The sequence below is a fragment of the Mus musculus genome, chromosome 15 (genome assembly GCF_000001635.26).
Source record: "Mus musculus strain C57BL/6J chromosome 15, GRCm38.p6 C57BL/6J".
NCBI lineage: Eukaryota > Metazoa > Chordata > Mammalia > Rodentia > Muridae > Mus > Mus musculus.
Genome location: NC_000081.6, coordinates 79,464,951 through 79,487,025, shown reverse-complemented (window position 1 = coordinate 79,487,025; position 22,075 = coordinate 79,464,951). Strand labels below are relative to the sequence as shown.

The 22,075-nt window shown below is 50.7% G+C and overlaps 1 protein-coding gene and 1 long non-coding RNA gene across 8 annotated transcripts in view; both read left to right on the top strand.

Moving 5' to 3' along the window:
- Nucleotides 1-6,800, top strand: part of Kcnj4 (potassium inwardly-rectifying channel, subfamily J, member 4) — a 32,286-nt gene extending 25,486 nt beyond the window's left edge. For 3 of the 4 annotated variants that reach the window (XM_006520486.4, XM_006520488.3, XM_006520487.4), the window contains exon 2: nt 1,207-6,800. In XM_006520486.4, coding sequence (XP_006520549.1) covers nt 1,249-2,586 — 1,338 coding nt within the window. In that variant the 5' untranslated portion in view covers nt 1,207-1,248 and the 3' untranslated portion in view covers nt 2,587-6,800. The remainder of the gene's footprint in view (nt 1-1,206) is intronic. The other variant, NM_008427.5, reaches the window with a different exon arrangement.
- A 14,438-nt stretch (nt 6,801-21,238) lies between these two features.
- The window catches only part of Gm41359, a 6,024-nt gene continuing 5,187 nt past the window's right edge, over nt 21,239-22,075 (top strand). For 3 of the 4 annotated variants that reach the window (XR_875483.2, XR_875482.2, XR_875481.2), the window contains exons 1-2: nt 21,239-21,390; nt 22,032-22,075. The exon at nt 22,032-22,075 is cut by the window's right edge and continues 108 nt beyond it. This is a non-coding gene — a long non-coding RNA (predicted gene, 41359). The remainder of the gene's footprint in view (nt 21,391-22,031) is intronic. The other variant, XR_003951552.1, reaches the window with a different exon arrangement.

Genomic DNA, 22,075 nt, shown 5'->3' with positions numbered 1-22,075 from the left:
ATACCCTGTAGGCCCCATGTCCTGCTCCCAGAAAGTCTGGGGACAGGACGAGAATCTGGGGATCATCCTGTCTGTAGACACTCACACCACAGTAACTGTTAGTCACAGGGAACTCTGAGCATTTGGCAAAACCAATACAGATGTGGAGCTGAAATGTAAAAAACAGAAAACAAAAACAACAACAATAAAACCTAGGTAGTCAGTGCAGGGGCTAAGTTGGGAGGCAAACGGGGTCAAAGCTCTGGGTGTGCAGGACCCAGAATCAAGTTGAGCATCAGAATGGCAGTGTGGCTCAGTGATAGAGCACTTGCCCAATATGTCCAAGGTCATGGGTTCCAACCCTGGCACCACCAAAAAATAAAAAGAGGTTGGCAAGATACCTTGGCTAAAAAAAGTACTTGCCTGGCAGCCTGAGTTTGATCCCCGGAAATCAAGATGGAAAGAGAACTGACTCCTGAAAGTTGTCCTCTGTCTTTGACATCTACATCCCATAGCAAGTATGCCCCTTCCTGATGATGGTGGTGGTGGTGGTGGTGGTGGTGGTAGTGGTGATGATGAAATGAAGGGTGAGCATAGCGATGCATCAGTTTGGTTCCACATTTGGCAGGCAGAGGCAGTCATATCTCTGGGTTCAAGGCCAGCCTGGTCTACATGAGTTCCAGCTTAGCAGAGACAACATGATTGACACCTTACTTCAAAAACAGAAAATAGGGGCTGGAGAGATGGCTTGGCGGTTAAGAGCACTGACAGCTCTTCCAAAGGTCCTGAGTTCAAATCCCAGCAACCACATGGTGGCTCACAACCATCTATAATAAGACCTTATGCCCTCTTCTGGTATGTCTGAAGACAGCTACAGTGTACTCATATAAATAAAATAAATAAATAAATCTTAAAAAAAACAAGAAAATAGAAAAATATCCATATAGAAGCTTCCAGAACAATGGCAAGTTGGAAGGGCCACATTGAGCAGAAGTAGGATCTAGATCCTACTCTTTGTCCGGCAGACCCCAGGGGGTTGGATCAGACAAAGTGACATGGGCTCAGGCCTGGTCTCCAAACCGTCCTCTGCCACAACCCCTCTGAGAGTCCACGGAAGTCTTGAGGTCTCATGTAGGCTTTTCTGGTCCTGAGAGTCTGGCAGGTTGTTTCTTTACCACCACACCCCCCTCGCTCTCCAGCAACTCACCTGTCCCTTGTCCCCCACAGGCCCTGCATCTCCCCAGGTGACCACGACGACGTCCTCAGGTCATGCACGGACACAACCGAAACGGGCAGGCCCACGTGCCCAGGCGGAAACGCCGCAACCGCTTTGTCAAGAAGAACGGCCAGTGTAACGTCTACTTCGCCAACCTGAGCAACAAGTCCCAGCGCTACATGGCAGACATCTTCACCACCTGCGTGGACACGCGCTGGCGCTATATGCTCATGATCTTCTCCGCGGCCTTCCTCGTTTCCTGGCTCTTCTTCGGCCTCCTCTTCTGGTGCATTGCCTTCTTCCATGGTGACCTGGAGGCCAGTCCCTCTGTGCCCGCGGCAGGAGGCCCGGGGGGCAATGGCGGGGCAAGCCCGAATGCCCCCAAACCCTGTATCATGCACGTAAACGGCTTTTTGGGGGCCTTCCTCTTCTCAGTGGAGACCCAGACGACCATTGGCTACGGGTTCCGGTGTGTGACAGAGGAGTGCCCGTTGGCGGTCATTGCGGTGGTTGTCCAGTCCATTGTGGGCTGTGTCATTGACTCCTTCATGATTGGCACGATCATGGCCAAGATGGCACGGCCCAAGAAGCGGGCACAGACCCTGCTGTTCAGCCACCATGCTGTCATCTCCGTTCGAGACGGCAAGCTCTGCCTGATGTGGCGCGTGGGTAACCTGCGCAAGAGTCACATTGTGGAGGCCCACGTCCGGGCCCAGCTCATCAAACCCTACATGACACAGGAGGGTGAGTACCTGCCACTGGACCAGCGGGACCTCAACGTGGGCTATGACATCGGCCTGGACCGCATCTTCTTGGTGTCACCCATCATCATAGTGCATGAAATCGACGAGGACAGCCCACTCTACGGCATGGGCAAGGAGGAGCTGGAGTCAGAGGACTTTGAGATTGTGGTCATCCTGGAGGGTATGGTGGAGGCCACGGCTATGACCACTCAGGCCCGCAGCTCCTATCTGGCCAGTGAGATCCTGTGGGGTCACCGGTTTGAGCCTGTGGTCTTCGAGGAAAAGAGTCACTACAAGGTGGACTACTCACGATTCCACAAGACCTATGAGGTGGCTGGCACGCCTTGCTGCTCCGCCCGTGAGCTGCAGGAGAGCAAGATCACGGTGCTGCCCGCCCCACCGCCCCCTCCCAGTGCCTTCTGCTATGAGAATGAGCTGGCCCTTATGAGCCAGGAGGAAGAGGAGATGGAAGAGGAGGCTGCGGCCGCAGCAGCCGTGGCTGCAGGCCTGGGCCTGGAGGCAGGTTCCAAAGAGGAGGCAGGCATTATCCGGATGCTTGAGTTTGGCAGCCACCTGGATCTGGAGCGCATGCAAGCCGCCACCCTTCCACTGGACAATATTTCCTATCGCAGGGAATCTGCCATCTGACCTCCAGGCCCTGCCCTCCTCTATTCCCGCAAGAGCCTCTGCCAGGGGTGGGACGCCAGGACAAGCCTTCCACTCTTAGGACAGAGTTGAACGTGGCTCTGTGGACCTAGAGGAAGGTGGGGGCTTCAAAGACTGGGAGATCCCTTCCTGTTGACTACAGGGCCCAGGACTGGAAAGGACCCAGGTACTCCGCCCTGATGGCCCAGGGCCCCCTGGCATCTCCCCACGGTGGCTCTGGGCCCCCAGATCTTCCACCCTTTTCCCACTGACCCTTCAAGGATGTACCCCTTCTGCTCTCAGGACCTCGGGGAAGGCGGCTGGACTGCTGGGGGGCGGGCATCATGGGGTTCTGGGTGGGCAGGGTGGGTCTGGGGGAGGGGGAAGGGTGTGTTTCTTTTGCATGACTGTGGTCTGTGCTCTTGATTCTCTTTTGTAAATATCTATAAATGGAAGAGATGGAGACACAAGTCCACCTCTGCCCATTTCTACCTGTGAGACAGAGAGAGGCTGCCAACCCCTCTCTGTGCACTCCCCCGTCCAGCCTCAGCCCGACCCAGCTGGCTGGTCCCTTGAGACCTTTGAAGCCGGCTCTGTATGGTGTTGGGTTTGGGTACAGAGGGGACTCAGAGGTAGGATGAGTACCCCTCCCTCCTTGCAGTCCCTCCAGTTTCCAGATTGATGACGGCGTTTGTAACTATTTTTAATAAAGCATATGGTCCACTAGAAGTAGGCTGGTAGAGAGAGGAGAGAGAGAGAGAGAGAGAGAGAGAGCGCAAGCAAGCATGTGAGTATCTGTATGTGGCCCCTTTTCTTTAAAACTAGCGTGTGTGTGTGTGTGTGTGTGTGTGTGTGTGTGTGTGCGCGCGCGCGCGCGCAGGTGCACATGTGTGTCCTTATGGAAGCCAAAGGACAACCTCAGATGTTGTCCTTCGGGGGCCATCTACCCTTTTTTTTAAAATTTATTTTCATTTTCATGGGCATTCCTTCCCCCCCTCCCCCTATGTATGTGTGTGCAACTGATGCCTGCAGAGGCCAAAAGATAGCATGGAATCCTCAGGGCAGGGAGTTACTGAGGGTTGTGAGCCACCATGTGGTTCTGGGAATCTAATCTGGGTCCTCTGCAAAAGCAACAAGTGCCCTTAACCGCTGAGCCGCCTCTCCAGCCCCACCCACCTTATTATTTTTTTTTTTTTTTGAAACAGGGTCTCTCACTGGCCTGGAGCACATGATTAGGGTAGCTGACCAGAGAGCCCCCGGATCTCCTGTCGAGGGCCAGCTTTTTTTTTTTTCATTAAAACACAGGTGCTGGGGATGGAATCTAGGTCATGTGTGTCTTTCATCCCTTAGGCCTTCTCAGGGGTACATACCCTTCCGGAGATACACAGGGACCTCTGCCCCCTGGTAGTCAATGGAAGGACCCTGGGTGAGTATCATAGAAGCTAGGTCTGAATCAAATCTTGGTACCTCAGAGGAAGTAGGAAGCGCCCACTGGATTGACCCACACGCAGACGTACACACACTCGTGTCTCTACACACTGCTCAGGGAGCCTGCAGGACACCCTGGTGGGAGGGGCCCCAGAAACCTACTGAGAACCCGGTTTCTGCCTTGCCATGGGACCTCTGGTAAGTCCTTCTCTCTGAGCTCCATAGTTTGTGTTATGTGAAGAGCCAACCTGCATCAGGTAACCGTTACCTGTCCTTCAAAGTCTGTGAGTAGCCGAGGGCTCCCAGGCATCAGGAGCCCACTCTCTGAGGCAAAGGGGGGGGGGAACCAGACCCGATCTCTGCGGAGTGTAGCAAGTTAGTGTCGAGGGCTGCCCGGGAGAAAAGTGCTGGATGGTCTAGCCCCATCCCTTCAGCCACTCTGTTCTACATGCCAACCGTGTGCCTAGCATTCAGGCTGTGGAAAAGCAGAAAGTACCCTGTGTGGTCTCAGGAACCTCTCTGCCAATATACCAGCTTACCTACTGCGAAGGAAGGTGGGTCTATGACGATCACAGAACACCAGCCATGGCCGCAAGCAACCATTTAGATAAATACAGCACACCCAGCATGCTTTAACCATTTGACAAGGGAATCTGAGAGTTCTTTCCTGGAAAGAGGCTAGCTTGGGATCTAAGACATCCTCCCCCCGCCCCCCATAGGTAGCTTACTGCAGTCAGTCAAGGGCTGAGTTCACATCACATTTGATGGACTAATAAGACATACAGACCTGGAGAACTAAGGACTGGACTTCACTATATACGGCTCTGAGGCCTGCTTCTCCTCTCCCATCCTCTGAGGCCAGAGATGGACGGAGGGGATGCTGCCTGCCGTGTTTCCCCACCCTGGGATTCCAAGGGTGCCAGTAACCATTAGCAGCCTCCAAGGGCTGAAGCAGAAGATGAGAGGTAGCATTCAGCAAAAGAAAAGGCTCAATCAATGGCCTAGCCACCCAGGCTCGCCCCAAACCCAGGAAGCTTCTCAGGGATGCCCTACCTTCCAGCCCCAGGAGGACACGGGGAGGCCCTCCTCTCCTGATTGTCCCAGGTGATGGGAAGGAACTGCCTCTGCTCCGGTCTCCCACTGGGCCCAGAATGTGGAACAGGTATCCACATTCTTCTTGCTGTCCACTCCAGCAAGAGGCCAAGTTTAGAGGGCCACCCAGGGACAAGCCTTTCAGCACCCCGCCCCCCAAACATTGTTACCAGTTAGCCTCTTGCACTGACTGTTGGGGGCAACCGTGTCTTTCAGACAACCCCATTCTTTTCTCAGGCCACACCACCACCACAGCTGCCACCACGCCAGATCCAGGGTGCAAGAGAGCTCAACTGCACCGCTCCAGGCAGGCTGCAAGCTGGGCTCAGCTCTGCTGACTCACCTCTCTCCCACCTGCTCCCCTTTCGCAGCCCTCCCACCCGCTTCCCAGCTCCGTGTGCAGCTCCTCTGATCTCTCTCTCTCTCCTTCCCTGCTCTCCTGGTGGCTGCATCTGGGGGCGGCGAGCAGCTTCGATACCTTGGTGCTCAGTCATGCAAACTGGTTAGCAGCTGCGGGGACTTTTGGAGGTGCCACCACGCCCTTTTCTGCTCAGCCCGGGGAAGATGGGCCAGCCTTGTCTAGCCTAGAGCCTGCTCTTCAGTCTGGAAGAGAGATCACGAAGGACTTGAAGGGAGCACAGGTGTAGGAGGGGAGGGAAGGGCAGGAGGGTGTGGTCTCACTGAAGCTCCGCCCCCGCACCTGCCGGCTGCCTGGAAAAACTACCATTCAAGAGTAATCTTGGCTCGCCATGGCTTCCTCCGAGATGGCTTCTGGAGTTTTCCTTAGGAACTTAAAACAGCTTAGAGAGAACTAGAGAGGAGCCCAGGTGGCATTCAGCTACGAATTGTCACTATAAGGCCTTTCTTGGATCATGCAGGCTTCTTCCTGCATGTAGCTTCTCTCATCTTTTCTGGATATGGGCTGTTCTGGGCAGTATTGTATGTTTTGTTAGTTTTGTTTGTTTGTTTTAAAGACTAGGTCTCATGTAGCCCAGGCTGGCCTCAAACTCAGTGTGTAGCTAAAGATGATTGTGAACTCTGGACCCTCCCGCTTTTGCCTCCCAAGGGCTAATGTTAAAGGTGTGGGTACCATCACTCCCAGGCAAATCTTCCATTTTTGGAGTTTGACAGGAGCAGATGGATCTCTGTGAGTTCCAGGCTAGCCTGGTCTACCTGGCAAGTTCCAGGACAGCCACATACGAAGACTTTATCTCAAAAAGCAAACAAACCCCAAAGATGAAAGACTGGAGCATTCACATCCTCCCATGAAAATAAGCTACACCTTTTAAGGATGGGAAGGTTTTAACACCCCAGCTTCCCTCCTGGTGTGAGGAGGAAGGACAGCGATCAAGGGACAATGAAGTCAAGACCCTTGGCACCCCATGTCCCCCAACTGGGAGGGAAGACTGAGAGGCAGAGGCTCCTAGGTTGGAATTTTGCCCTTGGGACTTGGCAGCTGTGTGACCTTGGGCAGGTAAATTTGTCCGTGTGTGTGTGTGTGTGTGTGTGTGTGTGTGTGTGTGTGTGATATTCATATATCTATCTTCATTTTGTATGAACTAAATGAGAGCCTGTGTGTGACTGGGCATGGCAGGTATGGGGGTCTGGTGTTAAATGATCTAAATCATCTAAATAAATGTGAGTGGCCTTTGGAAACAGTTTGATCAACTTAACAATAAATGACACAATTAGTGTGAGAGCAGACTTGGAGTTTCCTGGCAACCCTGGGGAAAAGAGAAACCAGACTCATTGCTTAGCAGCGGGTATACGTGAGCCCTGAGGTGGGCAGGAGGGAGCATTTTTTAACCACTGTGTAGTCCAGGGTCATCTCGTCCCTTCTCCGAAGCTTCATTTCCACGTCTTCAAGGTTAGGAGCTGGGTTTCATGGCTCCTGGGGTTCTGGTGTGTTGTGCAAGCGTGGATTCTATTCCTGGCTCTTTCTGAAGATGGTGGGAGGCCTCGGGAAGAGAGCAGGTTAGGACAGAACCGGCACTTAGCAAAGTCATCCAAGCCTCTTTGCTACCTCCCTTAGGCCCTAGGGACCTGCAGGGCCTATACTCTCACTGTCCACTGACTCCCTCAAGTCTGGCATCAAATCACTTCATGGACCAGGCAGGAACCTGCCAGCCCAAAGCACTGCCTAGGTCCCTGTGGACAGGATAGACATCGGCACCAGGCATCCCACATTCTACCCCTGACCTTAGCACCTGGCCCAGATCGATGCTGAATCCCAGAATCATGACTGATCCTAAAAAGCTCCCTTACCTGACAAATAATTTATGAGCCCCTCCCATAAGCAATGGAGGCCCTGTCTCAGGCAAGGGGCTTTGGCACTAAACCAGAGCTGTGCCTGGAACCCGGCCTACGGCTCTTCCACACTGGGGTGTAGTGTTCGAAAAGACCTCTGGCCAGTCACTAGCCCGGGAGCACAAATTCCTACCCGACTGGACAGGAGTGGGTGTCAGATTTTCCAGTTGCATGATGGGAGGAAAGACAGGAGCACAGTGGGACCCCATGTATGGAGAGGGGGCAAGCCTGGGATAGTAGGCTGACAGACACCTGGCCTTTCTTCAGCCAGAGTAGGGGTAATAAACTGTGTGGAATGGGGACAACAGGACCGGAGGCTTGAATGTCAGATGGAGGAGCCAGAGCCTTTTCTTGCAGGCAGCAGGAGCACGGCAGGCAGCCTGGGAGCAGAAGTAGGAAGGAGGGTGGACTCCAGGAAGCTTTGCTCTGGTGGCTGAGTGGGCTGACGTGGGGTGGGCGATGAGAGCTCACAGACCCTTGTCAATCCTCAAGTCTCAAGGCCCCCGAAGGAAGCCGGAGGAGACAGCGGGAAAGGGAGGGGGCAGCCTGGGGCTGAGGACCTGTCAAGCCTGCGAGAAGTCTCAGGGTGGGCAGTGGGGAAGCAGACAGGTTAATGACAGGGAGTAGAAGGGATGGACAGATTCCAGTCCCTTCTGACAGGTGAGGGGAGGCAGGGCATGGGCAATGGGGCTCACAGAGGAGAAAAGGAAAGGGGCTATTTATGGCCTGGGCCCTGTCGGGAAGGCGTGGACAAGGAGGCTTTCCCTTCCTCGTTGGGCTTTGCCACACACTGGTGGCTGGCAGAGGATGCAGGCTGAGGACCAAAGATGCTAGGTCTACTAAGGGGTCCTGGGAGAAGGGGAGGTGACAGTGAGTGACAGGGGTGGGTGGGGAGGTAGGGAGCTGGAGATGAAGCAGAGACTCTAGCAATATTGTCACAGCTCCAAGCTCTGGGCTCGCAGCATCTCAGCCTATGGTCATGACATGATTTGCAGCCAGAACATTCCTCCAAAGGTCCCTCTGGTTAAAGGCTTTGCTGCCAGTGTGTGACAGTGTTGAGAGAGAGGTGGTAGAACCTTCAGGAGTCAGGTCACCTGGAGGTGGGTCATCGGGAGGTCCTCAGGGGTAGGCTCTTGAAAGCTACCCTGAGGTAGAACCTTTGCTGAGTGTGTGCACACCGTCTGATGCCCAGAGACCTAAAAGGAGCTTACTATGGGGGAGAACCTTGAAAACCAAGAGCCAAAATCTACCCTTCAGGCTGAGGCCGTGGCTAAGATGGTAGAGTGCTTGTCTGAGACACAAAGGTCCCAGGTACAATTCCCTGTGCCAGACCAGGTGGGGTGGTACCCACTTGTAATCCCAGCACTTGAGAGGTGGGAGCAGGAAGGTCCAGCGTTTTTTTTTTGTTTGTTTGTTTGTTTTGTTTTGTTTTGATTTGATTTTTAAAGATTTTATTTATTATTATATGTAAGTACACTGTAGCTGTCTTCAGACACATCAGAAGAGGGCATCAGATCTCATTACGGATGGTTGTGAGCCACCATGTGGTTGCTGGGATTTGAACTCAGGACCTCTGGAAGAGCAGTCAATGCTCTTAACCGCTGAGCCATCTCTCCAGCCCAGGGGCCAGCGTTTAAGGTTATTTTTAACTACAGGAGTCATTTGAAGATGGTTTGAGCTGCGTGAAGTCCTGTTTCTACCCATCCCATCACCCCCCCCCAAACCCATCTCAAAATACACCTCTCCCCCTATTTAGTTAATTTTAAAGGGGATTTTGTCACAGAGATAGAACACTGAAGGCAACTCCAGACCCAGCCACATTGCCCAAGGTGAGCTGACCATCACTGGGGCTGTTCTGAGTGGTGGTGTGAGCTGCAATCAGGAAGAAACACTAGTCTTATTCAGAGTCCTGAAGGGTCTAGCTGAAGCCCGTGGAAACCTGGGGAGACAGTTGGCGTGGCGGGGGGAGGGGAGAGACAGTGAACCTGGCAGGGAGCCAAGGAAGGAAGATGAGAGTTGGAGGGGACACACAAAGGTCCATTCTGTGTGACCTTGCCAGAGGTCTCATAGAACCTGGAAGCTGGGGACAGTTCTGCTGGGTTGTATGGAGGCAGGCGAACCTCTCCACAGCTGGCGGAGGAGGCACTGCTCGCTGATCTGCAGGAGGAGGACATGAGGACTGCCACCTTGGGGCTGCTCTGAGTGGCCAGATGAAGCACTCAGCCCAGCTAATGGCTGTTATTTTTATCCCCGGCCTTCAAAACTCACCTCTCAATTGAGGTCCAGGGTCGACTCTGGCAGACTACCCAACAACCGCAAAGGCTCTTTTCCAGTCCTTTTCTGCAGTGACTGGCTCCTGCCTGGAGAGAGCCTGGTACTCAGTCTGCCTGGTGAAGACCAGGCCCAGCCACCTCAGGGGCATCTGGAGACCCTCAGCTGCCAGTCGTCCACATGGAAGCCCCCCGCAGCTCAACTTCAGGAGTGGTTTGCCTCAGTTTCCTCTCCTGCCTCAGAGGGCCACAGAACGATCCCTCAGTCTCCTTCCAGGGAAAGTTCACCCACCAAAGTGTTTAGTAGTCAGGAAAGTATGGCAGGCTAGGTAGGGGGCAGGAAGGGAGAAGGACAATATTGGGGCTATCCCTTTGCCCAGCCCAGCCCAGGGGTGGTCTCTGGGACCTGGGGCTGGCTAGCCCTCTCTGAGGAGGTCCAGAGGGGGGTTGGGCAGTAAAGAGGCTGGAATTTAGCAAGGCTGTGAGTACAACCCTGTTGAGAGCGCCTGTGTTTGCAAAGTGCATTCTGCCCTGTGCTGATCCCATGTTGCTGTATGAGAGGTGAGGTCCTGTGACTACTGCAACCTTAGCCCAGTTCATAGTTGCTCTCACAGGAAGGTGCCATGCATGGAAGATACCTACTGATTTTAAAGACTCAGTATTAAAAATAAACGGCTCTCTCTCTCTCTCTTTCTCTCTCTCTCTCTCTCTCTCTCACACACACACACACACACACACACACACACACACACACACACACACACACACACACGGGGATGTGTCTCAATGGTGGAATGCTTGCAGGGCATTGGTGAAGTCTTGTGTTCTCATTTGCTTCCTGTCACTGTGATCAAATGCTCTAACCAAGCAGTGGTGGTGAATGCCTTTAATCACAGCAGAGGTGGATGCATCTCTGTGAGTTCAAGGCCAGCCTGATTTACAGAGCAAGCTCCAAGATAGCCAAAGCTACACAAGGAAACCCTATCTCAAAAACAAAACAAAGTAAGCGAGCAAACAAACACATAATACTTTGGGGGCTGGGGAGATAGCTCAGCAGTTAAGACCACTGACTGCTCTTCCGAAGGTCCTGAGTTCAAATCCCAGCAACCACATGGTGGCTCACAACCATCCTTAACGAGATCTGACACCCTCTTCTGGTCTAAAGACAGCTACAGTGTACTTACATATAATAATAAATAAATCTTTTGGTTTTTTGGGGGGGGGTGTTTCTGGGTGTTTGTTTGTTTGTTTTTGTTTTTTGAGACAGGGTTTCTCTGTGTAGCCCTGGCTGTCCTGGAACTCACTCTGTAGAGCAGGCTGGCCTCAAACTCAGAAATCCACCTGCCTCTGCCTCCCATGTGCTGGGATTAAAGGCATATGCCATCACGCTCAGCTAAATAAATCTTTAGCAAAGCAAAACACCAAAACAATACTTTGATTAACAGTAAGTAGGAGAGGAAAGGATTTCTTTCACCTTACAATTCTGGGCAATCGACTACCATCTCAGGAGGCCTGAACAACACTTAAGGCAGGAACCTGAGCCCAGGAACGGAAGCAGAGACTATGAAGATGCTGCTCACTGACTTGCACCTAGGCTCACTCAGCCACAACCTGCCTAGGGATGACACCGCCCACAGTGGGCTAGAGTTTCCCATGGCAACCATTAATCAAGAAAGTGCCCCCACGACCAAGCTGATGAAGCTTTCTGTTTCTGGGTGACTCCAGTATGTGTCAAGTTTACAAGACTAATCAGCACACCTGGGTTTAATTCCCAGTGCCCTCCCCACTGCAGCATCAGATCCTATCTGCTCCTAAAGTTGGTCAGGTGTCCGATTTCTTTAAAGGACACATGTTCATACAAAGCACAAAGAACATAGCTTCAACAAACAAATCTCAAGGAAAATAAGAGGTGGAGGGGGGACCGTGGGGCTGGAGGGGACTTGGTTATCTTCTCATTGTCCTCACTCATCCCCACCCTCTTGTGTCCCTTCCTCCTACTAATAAGTCCCCGTCTTACCTTAATGTCTGTATGTGCTCCACCTCATTTAACCAGGCTGCTTGCTTGGTGCTGTTTATTTACCTGAGAAAGGCAGTGGTTTCACCATGCTGGGATACTATGTAGTTGGTGGAACATGATGATGATGACCCATCATAGCCTCTGGGCTTCTTCTACATTCCAAAGTGAACAGAGGTTACTAAAAGATGACATCAGGGGATGGAGAGATGGCTCAGCAGTTAAGAGCACTGACTGCTCTTCTGAAGGTCCTGAGTTCAATTCCCAGCAATCACATGGTGGCTCACAACCATCTGTAATGGGATCTGATGTCCTCTTGTGCTGTGTCTGAAGACATCTACAGTGTACTCATATACATAAAATAAATAAATCTTTTTTTTTTTTAAAGATGACATCAGATGTGGCTAGGGGATTCTCCTAGATGGTGGTGGAGGAATTTGGTTTTCTGTTGTTGTTGTTTGTTTGTCTGTGTGTGTTATTTTAAAGAAGGGTCTTGCTGAGTGTGGTTAGCACACTTTTAATCCCAGCACACCAGGAGGCAGAGGCAGGCAGATTATTGTGAGTTCGAAGCCAGCCTGGTCTACATAGTGAGTTCCAGGCCAACCACAGATAATAGTGTGACCCCTATCTTCAAAAATAAATAAAAATCTACTTCTTGAGGCTAATACTCAAATATTTAGAGTTGGTCGACATGACATGAGATTTTCTTGAAGTCGGTATGGGAGCTAAAGGTATCGGGTCTAAGTTGCAGAGTAACTTGGGGCTCAATCCACACTGTTCTCTTTTGTATATGCTTGAAATTTTCTAAGATAAAAAAATATTTTTAAATAAGAAACTGAGTCACCTCTTAGTAAGGCCACCTGGCAACTTGGAAGTGATTTGACTCAGACAAGGAGAGGAGGCGGCAATGAATTGCCCTGCTTTGTTTGGAGAAAGATCAAAAGAATTGTCATTATCATGATGTCAGATGAACTAGACTTCAAGGCAAAGGCATTTTTAGAATACATTAAGGAAGACAACACCAGGAAGATATAACAATTCTAAACTCTTACACACTTCCTAACATTAGCATGGGGACGGGGAGATGGCCCAGGGCTGAAGACTGTGCGCACCCTCTTTGTAGAAGACTGGTGTGCAGTTTCCAGCATTCACGTTGGACAGCTCACGGGTACCTTTAACAGTCAAGGGATCTGACGCCCCCTTTTGGCCTCTATGGAAACTGCATACATGACATTAAAAGTAAAATCTCATATATATATATATATATATATAAACAAGGCGACATAAACAAACCCAGCACAAATTACAGATTTTCATTACAGCCTTTCAGTGACTGACAGATGAAAAATATGAAAAAAAATCACTAAGGATATAGAAGATATCAACAAACCAGAAACTCATTAGTAATCAGGGAAATGCAAATCAGGGCCACAGTGAGTTAGAATCTTACTCCCACTAGCTTGGCAGGAATCATGAAGTTGAGGAGCGCCAGATTTGGTGAGGATGTAGAACCTCGGGGATGCTCCTCCACTCTGGGCGGGAGTGTAGGCTGCTTCATCCTCCCTTGGAAAATAGTTCAGTCTTGCCTAATAAAGTTGAACATGTTGCACGCATGCTAATTTAGCAACTCTCGTCGCAAATTTATTATTTAGGGAAATATATTCTATGGTCCATCTGTAAGGAAAAAGTCACAGGAGGGGGGAGGGGGGAGGAGGCACTTCTGCAGAGGGCCTCAGGGGTGTGCTCACAAGATTGGAATTTCAGGAGCCATGGGCACATAGGTGAGTATCTTTATTCTTTTTTATATTTTATTTTATTTTATTTTATTTTATTTTATTTTATTTTATTTTATTTTGAGACAGGGTTTTTCTGTATAGCCCTGGCTGTCCTGGAACTCACTTTGTAGACCAGGCTGGCCTCGAACTCAGAAATCCGCCTGCATCTGCCTCCCAAGTGCTGAGATTAAAGGCGTGCACCACCACACCTGGCTTTCTTTTTCTTTTTCTTAAAAAAATTACTTTTATTATATTGTTTTTTATGTATATGGGGGTGGGTAACGTGCACATGTATGCAGTACCCACAGAGGCCAGAAGAGGGCATCAGATAGCCCTGGGCTGGAATCACAGGCAGTTGTGAGCTGCCTGCTGTGGGTGCTGGGAACTGAGCCTGGGTTCTATGAAAGAGACACGTGGTCTTAGTGCTGAGCAGTCTCTCCAGTCCCTGCATTTTCTTCATGTGTCTTTGCATGTATATCTTATTATAAAATGCTGTGTTTATATATACTTGTATACATCACATGTATATAAACATGCAAATATGGTGTGGTAGGAGACCCAGGACTGAACAGTGGTTCATCCTAGAGAGTGTGGCTGGGGGAGAATGGGGAAGAGAAGGGAGTCTATTTTTCCCCCCAGCTATTTCAGGGCTGGAATATTTTTACTTAAGTGTGAATGACTTGGTAATTTTAGACCTAATTAAATCAAGTAGAGCAAAACAAATCCAAATGACATTGACTCGGGGCTGGAAATGCAGCTCGGTGGTAGACTGCTTGCTTCACATACACAAGGCCTTAGGTTCAATTCCAGCAGTCCAAAACACACGAGCCAAATGAGTAAGACGGGGTGAGGGTGGGGGTAGCTGCTGGGAGATGGCTCAGTCAGCAAAGGACCTGGCAGGCAAGCAAAGGACCTGAGTTCAGATCCTACAACACATATAAAGACGTTGGCAAGTCCGTAACCCCAAAGCTGGGATGAAGCAGAAACAGTGTCCGAAGCTCAGACTGAGAGACCCTGTCTCAACAAAAACATCAAAACTAAAGCAAGAAGGCAGTTGAGGGAAAATAGCTGGTGTTGGTCTTCATATATGTGTGTGTGTGTGTGTGTGTGTGTGTGTGTGTGTGTGTGTGTGTGTGCATGTGTGCATGTGCACATGTACACACACGCACTCGCTCACACACACACAAACAGGCACACATGTACACGTGCAAACACTCATGCACACACACACACATATTCACACACACATGCAAAGACACACACAAACACACACACACACACACACCATATACCGCATGCATAAATCAATAAAAAAATCATAATTAAAACAAGATGGCTCAGCAGGTAAAAAACATCTGGTGCCATGTCTGACAATGTGAGTTTGATTCCAAGCAGATTGTATGGTGGAAGGAAAGAACTGAACCCCAAAGATTGTCTTCTGACCTGTGACACACGTGAGCACCCCAAAGGGAAATAAGTTGATTCTAGAAAAAAGACGAACAGAATGAGGGGTGCCGTCAGAACCCAGTTTCTGGAGATGGCTAAAGTGACCATCACAAGCCTGCTTTCGGATCCTCCAGAATGAAGCTAATGTGCCCTGGCCTCATCGGTCCCTACCAGCCAAGGTGGATGACGTGAGCAAACGCAGCAAGGTGGGAGGAGCGTTCAGGCAGTTCAAAGGAGGGCTAAAGACACTTGGCTGGGGGCAGGAGAGGCTTCAGAGAAGGTGATATCTGTGCTGGGCCTTAGGGAGCCAGGAGGATGTAGAATGCAGATGACATTGCACTGGGATCTTTAGGGTGAGGGGAGTTTGTCCAGAGCAGCCAGGTCTTGGGGAGGAGAGAAGAGGGAAGTGTTCCTTAGGGTGGCAGAAGTATGGATAAAGGATAATACAGGCTTTATTTGGAACTAGGGAAGTCATGCAAATATATGCAAAAATCATGCAAATGAGCCTGGCTGAATGGCCGGTAGGAAGAGGACCCAGCTGGTGATTTTGTTCCTCAAGTGTAGTCCAGAGCCACCTGTGACAAGCATCACCTGGAGAGCCCAATCCTGGTTGCCTGCCACCCCCAGACCTGCTGGGGCTGCAGCCCGTGTTTAAGGGAGCTCGCCAGGTGAGTGTTTATTTCCGCATCCATTTATTAAACATGCACATGGAAATGCATTATAATTATAACACATTAGGATCTACGCACATTACAATATATAATATAAACATTCAAACAGAAAAGCAAGCCTTCCTCCTCTGCATTCTCCGCCCCCGGGCCTCAGAGGCAACAACCAGTCCCAGTTCCAGAAGGTGTGTCCTTCTGGAAGCCGCTCTGCAGGCTCCCACGGAATCCAGCCTCTGGTCCCCGAAACCCACAGCTTCTCAGGAGTGTTAGAGCGAAGCCTCTGTGTCACTCTGAAGCCAAACTGTTACTCATTTGTGTCTTTGACCATTCATTCAGAATTTCTCAGGGGCTTGCGGACTGGCACACTTTTCTTGGGCAAGAAAGCTAGGGGTCCTGTTCCCGGGGAGTCCAGGTGGAGAGGGAGCCAAGTGAATACTTGCATAGGTAATGCCTGCTGATGGTTATAGCCCTGCAGCCCAGGTGCCCCAGCTCGGCTCGGCTGGGCTCGGCTGGGCTCGGCTCGGCTCAGCTCGGTTCGGTTCGGTTCGGTTCGGCTGGGCTAGGCTCTCACTCCACCTCCGGGAGTGTGGAGGTTTGAATGAGATGTCTCTTGTGGTCTCCAGCATTTGATACTTAGTTTCCAGTCGGTGCTGCTGTTAGGGGAGGCTTAGGAGGCGTGGCCATGTCAGAGGACGTCCTACATCACTTCCTGACTTTGAGAGTTTAAAAGACCCGCTACAGTGCCTAGTTTGCTCTCTGCTTGTTCAAGATGTGAGCGCCTAGCTTTCTGCTCCAGCCATGATGCCTGCCTGCTGCTGAGGTCCCACAGGTGACGGTGATGGTCTTTTCTCCTGCTGGACTCCTGGGCCCAGATACACCCTTCCTTCTCTAAGGTGTCTTTGGTCTCAGTCATGGTGTTTTATCGCAGCAAAAGAAGCAGAATTAATAAGATGGATAGTATCCCTATCTCCCGGGTCAGTTCTGCTGCGGGGCAAGATCTGCAGTCCACTACTGCAGAGTAGACTCTGCCGTCAGTCAATGCTCATTTCCTTCTTCAAGAGAAACAAGCCTTGGCTTCGGGCAGCGGCCATGGGGGTAGGGTGGGGTGGTGAGTTTGGCTCCAGTCAAAATGGAAAGAGAGAGGGAAGTTTCCTGACCATATGCCACTGAGTCGGGGATTCCCATGCTTTAAAGAGTCTAATCTGGGGCCTGGAGTGATGGCTCAGCAGTTAAGAGCACTGACTGCTGCTCTTCCAGAGGTTCTGAGTTCAAATCCCAGCAACCATATGGTGGCTCACAACCATCTGTAATGGAATCTGATGCCCTCTTCTGGTGTGCCTGAAGACAACTACAGTGTACTCATATAAATAAAAATAAATAAATCTCGGAGGAGGAGGAGGAGGAGGAGGAGGAGGAGGAGGAGGAGAAGGAGGAGGAGGAGGAGAAGGAGAAGGAGAAGGAGAAGGAGAAGGAGAAGGAGAAGGAGAAGGAGAAGGAGAAGGAGAAGGAGAAGGAGAAGGAGAAGGAGAAGGAGAAGGAGAAGGAGAAGGAGAAGAAGAAGAAGTGCTTATGCTGGGGACAGCTCTGTTCCCAAGACCCCTTCAGGTCTCTCATAACCACCCATAACTCCAATCCGACGCCCTCTTGTGGCCTCCGAGAGTATTTGCTTTCACGTGCACATATATACGATTAAAAACAAATAACTCTTTCAATAAAAGTCTAATTTTCCTGAACCAGGGCAAGACTACAGCTTGGTTTATAGAGTGTTTGTCCAGCACACCAGAAGCCAGATGAAGCAGTGCATACTTACAGTTGCTATGCTTAGAAGGGGTACCTGGAGGCACCAAGGTTCAAGGTCATTCTCTACTATATAAAAGGTTGTGATCAGCCTTCAACACATGAAATCCTGTCTCTAGAAGCAGGGCGTGGGGAGGAGGCTGGAGAGGTGGCTGGACTTACTGTTCTTGCACAGAACAAGAGTAGAGTTTGGTTCCAAGTGCCCATGTCAGGCAGTTCACAACTGCCAGTCACTGCAGCTCCAGGATGCCTGGTGCCATCTTCTGGCCTTGTGGGTACCTGCACACATGTGTGCATAACGCATGCATACACACAGACATAAATAACATAAATAAAATATCTTTTAAAAAATAAAAGCCTACTGCCAGATGTAATGGTGTGTGTCTTCAATCTCAGGAGTCAGGGGGCAGAGGAAGAGGGAGAGGCAGAGGCAGGCAGATCTCTGTGAGTTCAAGGCCAGCCTGGTTTACATGGTGTCTTAGTTAGGGTTTTACTGCTGTGAACAGACACTATGACCAAGGCAAGTCTTATAAAGGACAACATTTAATTGGGGCTGGCTTACAGGTTCAGAGGTTCAGTCCATTATCATCAAGGTGGGAGCATGGCAGCATCCAGGCAGGCATGGCACAGGAGGAGCTGAGAGTTCTATGTCTTCATCCAAAGGCTGCTAGTGGAAGACTGACTTTCAGGCAATTAGGGTGAGGATCTTATACCCACACCCACAGTGACACACCCATTCCAACCAGGTCACACCTATTCCAACAAGGCCACACCTTCAGATGGTGCCACTCCCTGGTCCAAGGATATACAAACCATCACACATGGTAAGCTCTGGGATATCCAGGGCTATATACAGAGAGATCCTATCTCAAAAAAAAAAAAAAAGGAAATTAAGTAATTAGTTAATTATTTAAAACTCCACCATAAAAATTCTAATTATTCCAACCCAAGGATTGGGAATGTGGCTCAACATTGGCTAGCATGCAAAAAGTTCCAGTATAGCACAGACAAACTTAGATACCCCTCCCAAACAACCAAAAACAACAACTTTTTATTGATTCTTTGTGAATTTCACATCATGTACCCCAATTCCACCCATCTCCCTGCCCCTTCATACTTGCAACCCACCCCCCCAAAAAAGAAAAAAAAAACTCATTGAAGAACCTGTAGTGTGTCCCACAGTCTACCCTTTTGTCCACCCTTCCTTGCTTGCAAATGTTCATTGCAATGGCTCCTTGATGTGGTTTGAGGCCTCTGGCTTCTGCTACTCTATCAATTCAGGAATCTCATTGGGACTCCTCTCGGATATCCTGTGTCATGAAGATCCTGTAGTTTTGGATCTGTAGGGCTAGCCCTTTATCACTCCAGCAGTGCATAGCTGGGGTAGACGTTGGGGTGGGCCAACTCAAAGCCCTGGATCTGGGCCTGTGAGGTATCTGAGCTGCTCAGCCTCCAGAACCCACACCATCAGGGTGAGCTCTCCAGCTCTGCCCTGGCCAGCTCACCCAATGCCAGAGCCAGCAAGAGGCAAAGCCAGCTCTCCCACTGTCATGTCAGGGCTGGCTCTCCTGTGGCTACTCCATCAGAGCCAGCTCTACTGTGTTGCCCAGATGTGCTGCAGGGTCTGTTTTCCTGAGAACTGCAGCAGGTAAGGGGCTGGACAGCTCTCCTGCTGAGAGGGACATTTCTGATCATTTTAGAACTGAACTGAACCTCCAAGAGGTGAGGTAACTCCATGGCTACTAATGGAGTTGTCTCTGCAGGTGCTCTGAATCTGCCCTGCCCTCTCCACAGGTTCCTGCCTCAGTGCCCAGCTTCCTCCGCAGCACTGCCATAGGGCAAGAGGTTGGGCATCACTGGTGGCCTTGGGTGCCTGGCCTGGCTTGCTCTCCCCTAGAGCTGTGGACCTTAATCTCGTGCCAATGGAGAATGGCCAGGTCTGGCGTTGTAAGGATACCAGTACCAGTACCTCTGGGCTCACCCCTCCTCCTCAGGCCAGTCCTGAACACACTCTTGGGGTCATCTTCTCCTGGTCCCACTCCCGGCCCACATGTGCTGGAGCTTCTCCCAGCAAGAGTCCCACGCTGTCCTCTGTCTCGCTGCTACATGGGCAGGTTCAGTTCCAAGCATACCAACCGTAAAAGGGAGACTGGAGGGGATCGGGATGGGGAGGTGACATCTTCATAACAGATGCAGGCTCTCCTAGTTAGCGCTGGCTGGGATACCAAGGTGTTGCTCTTCATATCAACATTCTGAGGAGCAGGGTGGGCTGGTTTCAGGCCTTTCTATCGGGCATCGCTTGACCACCGCTCGGACAACTTTATTTCTGTCACACTCCTCCAGAATGGACACATCCAGCTGCAACCTGCGTGGGCTGGGGCTTTCCTTTCCGCCAAAAGAGAAAACAGTGGGTGTCTCCCCACCACGTAACTGGCTCAGAATAAATAACATCTGCCAGAATAAACGCGTACTTGCACAGGCCAGGACGACTGGCATCCCAACTTGCCTGTAGTTCCCAATGTGACCACACGGGAGCAGCAGCAGAGCGCAGCCTGAGTGCTCCAGCCTGGGCCGGCCATAAGAGGCACCGAGTATAAGGACCAAAAGACATCTTGGCGCTAAAACCTTTGAGTGGTCTTACCCCAAGAGCTTCAGTTTCCCCACGTATCAAATGAGCTATGCTGCATGCGAGGTTATTTTAGATCTGTCGATCTCCGAGGATTTGATCTGGTGTCTCTGCTCACAAAGTGGGATTCTAACAAACTTGACCCTTCCTATCTCTGGGCCTGTCCACATTGAGCTGTCACTTCACACAGAGAAGAGAACAAAGGGAGATGTTCACAGAGCCCGGTCTCTGGGTACCTCAGCTCCACCCACTGAGGGGAGTGGCCATCTTGAATCCTATTTATGGTTGAGGCTTAGCCACCACCTGGAAAGATGGTGGCTGATTCTGCCTCTGCTTAGCTTTGGGAAGCATCACCTTGTCCAGGGACCCTATGGCTTACTTTCGAGTGAATTTATCATGGCTGACCTAGAGCACGCTCTGCCCCCTGTGCGCCTCAGTGTTCCTAGCCCTCCCCAGTAGCCCAGGTATCAGGTGATAATTAGAGCTGGGGCAGCTGGGGCTTCAGGAAAGGCAGTCTGTGAGCAGCTTTCTCTACTATGTGACCAAACCAAGCCTGTGAAGGTCCTTCAGCCACAGAAACCCAATGCCAGCAATGGGGTTGGGGGTGGGGGTGGGGGCCTGGAAGCATACCAGGACTGCAGGGCCCCCAGGTTGAGAAGAGAAAGAAAGAAAGGCAGGGACAGGGGGCTGGTGAGATGGCTCAGTGGGTAAGAGCACCCGACTGCTCTTCCGAAGGTCCAGAGTTCAAATCCCAGCAACCACATGGTGGCTCACAACCATCCGTAACAAGATCTGACTCCCTCTTCTGGTGTGTCTGAAGACAGCTACAGTGTACTTACATAAAATAATAAATAAATCTTAAAAAAAAAAAAAAAAAAAAAGAAAGGCAGGGACAATCCGGGTGTCTGTGGGTGAAGGGGCAGAGATGAGCTGGTGCCTTTAAGGTGGGAACTGGAGGCTGCCTCTCCCATCACCTCACATCCAACTCGGCTGGGCTCGGTCTTGCCAGAGGGTGGGAAAGACATGGTGCTGGTTTCTGGAGCCCACCCTGGCCAAGAAGGATGCCAGTTCCAGAGTGGGTGTTATTGAGAGCCTGAGATTCCTCCTGCTCATTGTCAGTAGAAGCAGCAGCAGCAGCATCATAATCGATCAACATCATCACCACGTCATCATCACCATCATCAGCATCATGGAATTCAAAACAATGGGAGGAATTTTCTTTTGCAAGCAGAGAGCGGAGGAGGGTCAAAGTCTGTGAAGAGCTTCAAGGCCTCAGCCAGAGTTGGGGTCTGGACAGGGGTTGGTGAGGCCTAATATGTCTTGCTCGAATGCCTGGTCTTACTCCTAGAGGAGGCACCTGTCCCCAAGTTTAAGAAATGAACAGGTTAGAGCTGGTTGTGTAGCTTGGTGGCAGCAGGCTGCTAAGCATGTGCAAGGTCCTAGGATCAGAGCCTAACACAGCCCGTCACCCTCCACCCCCCTCAACAAAACAAAGAAAGGGAGAGGTTGTGTATTTGGGTCCATTTGTGTGAGGAACCTAGAGTGGAGATGTTCACAGAAACAGAGAGAGGAGCTGGGGGTGGCTGCGGATCTGGCATTTTAAGGGTGCAGCCTCAGTTTGCGGTGATGGAAAGTTCCAGAGACAGATGGTGGTGATGTTTGTACAGCGTTGCGAGTGTGCGTGGCATCCTTAGACCTTGGAAATAGCAAGCCTCATGTGGCATCCGCTCCACTACTCTTTTAATAGTTACTTTCATTTTTAAAAACTAACAAGAAGTAAACAGAGGTTGTCAGTGGTGGCGCATACCCATAAACCCTTAGGAGGTAGAGGCAGGAGGATCCGGAGTTCAAGGCCAACCTGGGCTACAGGAGACCCTGTCTCAAAAGAAAAGTTGAGCCGTGTATGGTAGCACATGCTCAGCACTTGGACAGCAGAAGCAGGTGGATCTCTGTGAGTCCAGGCTAACCCCCTCTATCAGTCTACATAGTGAGTTCCAGGCTAACCCCCTCTATCTGTCTACATAGTGACCTTGCTTTTTTTCCGAGTGCTGTCCACATGGACACCTGGC